Below are 4,559 nucleotides of genomic sequence, written 5' to 3'. Positions count from 1 at the left end.
ACATCAGTGCAGACGCCCCACCAACCGGTCTATCGATCTCACGTTACATCTTTCCCTTACTTGTGATACTTGAACCCCTCCATTTGAGACAAGGACTCTCCAGCGACCTGAAGAAGGGAGCCCACCTTTCTCTGGCGGAGAACCCTGGCCAAGGATTTGGAGTTGCTGATCCTCATCCCGGCCACTTCACACTCGGCTGCAAACCGCCCCAAACATTCCCAACAGACCCTCACAACACACTGTGAGGGTGACAGTGGTGACCTGCTACTCTGTAATTATAAATAGCCATATCTAAAGCAAAACAGACACAACGATTGAGACCTTCAGTTCATAAATTATAATAAACAGCATACTTATGTATAATGTATTACATTTTTGCCAAATAATTGCTGTAATTATTAAACACTGTAGCTTTAATTCCAAAATTTTTTCCTATCCTAGCATTTTTGCACAAACAATAAGACAACCGGGCAAGAATGCGTGGGTTTCCAAGTTTGTACCCTGATTACCCAAAAGGAATGGTGCTATAATTTTTACCATAAAGTTGGCAAACTCTAAGTTGGTATGCCAATGTTGTATAAGTTGATGCTCATGGTGAATGTTGTGGGATACATCCAGGAATGGATATCAATCTGAGAGAAAAGCATTGGAGTGAGGTAATATAATTATGCTTTTTAACAGCTCAGGAAACTCTCCGAAGGTGGGGGTGTGTTGGTGTGTGTAAGGGGTGGGAATCCTTCAGGGTTTTCTCCTCTTGCTCTTTACTAGGCCAGCAGAACAAGAGAGGAATACAGCAGTGCCAAGCCTTTCTACCCACAAATCACAGATTGCTTTACATTTGCCTTCCCAGGGGAATGCCGGCTGCTCCAAAGGGTGACCACTCTTGCTTAGCTGTCATTTCAATTTAATGCAAACCTTGTATAACATCAGAGCTGAAATTATTATTTCAGCCTGTGTGGGCAGTTTATCACTGGGACTCCACTTACTGTGTTTTCATCTGTGGTTGTTAGTAAAATCTGAAGCTCATTTTTTAGCTCCAAAGTTGATATTCTGTACCATAGGTGAGTCCTTAATGACAATCTACTAGGAAAATACTATCCAACACATTTCTGTTATTGCAAGTGTTTTTGATTGGGTAAGATAAAATAATCATATCAGTCTGAATTTACAGATTAAAATCTGCAGTGATAAGCAATCCATATATTAAAAGACATCAAATAAATTGTTTTACAGCGCAGTCAAATTGATAATAAAACTATTTGCATTCACATAGAGAGGTAGTTTTAGCAGTACCTTCACTGAGCAGTTGGGATCTCTGGAGACCACATTTTTTTGCGTAAAACTTGACTACTTGTCATGTTGAGACACAGTACAAGTGTTTTATCAAGCATACATGTGTTTTACTGACTTCCATGATAAAACTGACGTAAGGTTGCTGACTGACACATACTGTGTCACTGTATCTTTATGTCCTTTTCATAGCTCATGAAATGCAGCTCTGACAAGCTGGCTCAGTTTGTCTCTTTAAGCTAACATCACTTCTAAGGTTGGTGGTGGTGGGGTTGGTGGTGTAGGAGGCAGGGCACCCCCACACCCCCCAGCCCAGCCCCGTCCCATGCGATAGGTGGAACCTCAAATCTCCGATGTAGAAGGAGGGGTTTGAAAGATGGAGGGGGAGGAGAAATGGTAAGGAGAAAGAGGAGGGTTCAGGGAAATGAATTAAAGAGAGAGAGTGTGTATGTGTTTTAAGCACTCACTCTGTAATGCACTGTGAACAGGGACGAATGAGACACCGAGTCATACACACACACATTTTCATGCATGCTGCTTCTGTCACACACCTTCACCTTGTGCTGCCGCTCCATCTACACGTGCACAGACTCCTTCTGCAAAGGCTGAGAGGTGCCCCATCCTTTGACTTGTCCTCCAAACATTTATGGAGCCACTTACACTACGACCGGACCCGACCACTGTCAGCCACCGGTGGAGTCCCTCGGATGAGAGTAAGGCACAGCTACCTGCAAGATCTCTCTATTGACCCCCACCCTCCTCATCTCATCTCCTCTACATTCATTCATCCCTCGTTCCCCCTGCTGTGAGGCAGCATGCACGGCTGAAGGACACAGCGCTGCGCTCAACTGTGAGAGTTAGAGAGCTTGATCGGACAGGGGTGGGGGGGACAGAAGAGACTGACTGCTCTTTTTCTTTTACCCCCTCCCTCTTTCTGTGTTCTTTCTGTCTTGTTTTTTTGAATGTCACCTCTGTCTCTAAGCAGTAGTGGATTCATCAAGCCTTTCTGTGTCTCTTTTCATTCTTCACTTAGAGTGCAAGTGATCGGAGGGGTTATGCCAGAAGAGCTGGAGAGAGAGCCTGGAATCAAGGCACACTCCATTCATCAGACAACGCGTCCCTTCACAGGCTTGCAGACCTAATAACTCAGGCCGGACAAGACTCCTTCATCTACTTGTCTTGCTCTGACATGGTCAGAAATGGAAAAATTTTATTGGTGAAGGACACAAGGTGAAGTGTTGATATCTGGACAATTTTTATTCAGACTCAGCTGTTAAAGTAGGATACCTTTGATTTGTGTTTGGTCTCATAATGTGGCGGATGGTTCAGTGTCCTTTTTGGACTTGGTCGAGCTGAACTTGACTGGAGCCGGAAGTGCTCTCGGAGGACTTTGAGGAGTAAAAGCGACATGCCTTTTCCTAAAAGAAGAACAGCAACTTCCACCCAAAAAAGAATTGATTGCTTCACCCTTTTCCCTGGCTGTCATCAAATTTGCATGGGATTTTAAAGTAGCCACCCTGATTTCTTCTCTGTTTTTTGTATCTTCCTCCTCATTTCTTTTGCTGTCCAGAATCAGAACCCCTACTTCTTTTTCTGTTCTGCTACTTTTCTTTAGCAGTAATTCATCGCCCTGGGTGAGCAGGTGGTGGGGGTGGCCCCTGGAACCCCTGGACACCTGGGCGCCACCGAGCCACCAAAGGCCGGCGAGGCAAGGTAAGGCTCGGTGCTGGGAAGATGGCCGCTCTTGCCAGCTCCCTTATTCGCCAACGAAGGGAGGTCAAGGACCCCCAAGCAAACCGACAGATTGCCAGCAAGCGCAAACCCTGCCCAAAAAGCAACAAGTCACTCTGCCAGAAACAAATCCTCATATTAATATCAAAAGTTCGACTATGTGGCAGTCGAGGGAGAAAAATGGAAAAAAGACCCGGTAAGTTGACTTAATTTTTCTCCTTCTTTGCTGTGTTTTACAGCTAGAATGTTTTTAAGTAATTGCTTGGCCAGACTACAGATTAATCCTGAACTGTAAAGCCTCAACAACGAACATGCGCAGCCCTTTAATTTCAGACTTCAGATTTTAATCTGAATCTGGAAAATGTCCCAACCAATCCTTCTTTACAGCAGTACATAATAACATCAGCAGGACGTGGCATAAATTCCAGCTTATCGCATACAGTTGTGTTACAGTGACCAGCGAAGGGATTCTGTGTGTTGTGACAGCATAGATGCTTCTGTTAGGACACATGTCAGCACACGAACACATGCTGGTAAATCTGAAGGCACACAGTGAACTTGGCTCTGACCTACAGTACAGTGATTCAGAGAGCAAAATAAAATTGTCAGAACATATCTCATTTTAGACTTTGAAGGCCAAGACTCAAGCCTGAGCTCTTAAAAGACTTCTAAGATACAACTGTTTTTATTTTAGTATGAAATATATTTATTAAAAGCCAATAAAAATTACAATTTTGCTTCATTTTTATTTTATAATATTAGCTTATCCCCTTTTCTGCAGTTACATATTTAACCATTTTTTCTATTGGGTCACAATTGTTTTGAGGTTTAAGTAAAATAAACCACATAACATTTAGAGAAACATAAAAACACTGCATAAAAATTTGTTTGAAAACTGTTTTGCAACTGCTGGTGTGGACCTAAAAATGCTGACTATTTGTAAACAAATACATCTTTGTGCATATTTCATTTTAGGGATTGCAAACAATACATTGATAGTTGCATCTAAAGATATGTCAAAATCATATTTGATAGCCTAATACTTTCCCTTTAAAGAAATACCAACATGATAATAAAGATACCTTACCAAAACAAATCAAATGTTTCAATTCACATCCAATAGCATTCATTGCAAAATGACACCCCTTAATTTCATATTTGTCATCTTATTTCTATAATTTGTTGCATTAACCTGATCCAAAAAATTATCTAATATAAAAAAGAATGGAAAATATCTCTTGAAAATAAACCTCTAAGAAAGCCATGAATTTACTTCATTTAAAGATTTTCTTTCTTGCAAATTTTCAACTGAAGAAAGAATACAATGAGAGGGAAGAGTCTCAACTTCCTACTATCAGAAAATCAATTTTACCAGTGCCTAAAAAACTAAATTTTAGTACATATAAATAAATCTCTGATATATGTTTTTTTCATCAAGAGATAATATTATATATGAAGTGCTGTAAGGTACAGTATATCATCATTCAATCTGCAAAAATCCCTTTGCTGTGTCATAGTTGTCCATTTCATTTATTTTT

At 41.1% G+C, this 4,559-nt stretch overlaps 1 protein-coding gene across 2 annotated transcripts in view; it reads left to right on the top strand.

Moving 5' to 3' along the window:
* Positions 1-1,797: 1,797 nt before the first annotated feature.
* fgf11 (fibroblast growth factor 11) overlaps positions 1,798-4,559 on the top strand; it is a 110,174-nt gene continuing 107,412 nt past the window's right edge. The window contains exons 1-2 of one of the 2 annotated variants that reach the window (XM_015373788.1): positions 1,798-2,003; positions 2,324-3,217. In XM_015373788.1, coding sequence (XP_015229274.1) covers positions 3,025-3,217 — 193 coding nt within the window. In that variant the 5' untranslated portion in view covers positions 1,798-2,003; positions 2,324-3,024. Of the gene's footprint in view, positions 2,141-2,323; positions 3,218-4,559 lie in introns of both variants that reach the window. The other variant, XM_015373789.1, reaches the window with a different exon arrangement.

Source organism: Cyprinodon variegatus, unplaced genomic scaffold, assembly GCF_000732505.1.
Source record: "Cyprinodon variegatus isolate N-32 unplaced genomic scaffold, C_variegatus-1.0 Scaffold92, whole genome shotgun sequence".
Lineage (NCBI taxonomy): Eukaryota > Metazoa > Chordata > Actinopteri > Cyprinodontiformes > Cyprinodontidae > Cyprinodon > Cyprinodon variegatus.
Note: the sequence above shows the minus strand (reverse complement) of the source record. Positions and strands in the feature narration are given on the sequence as shown.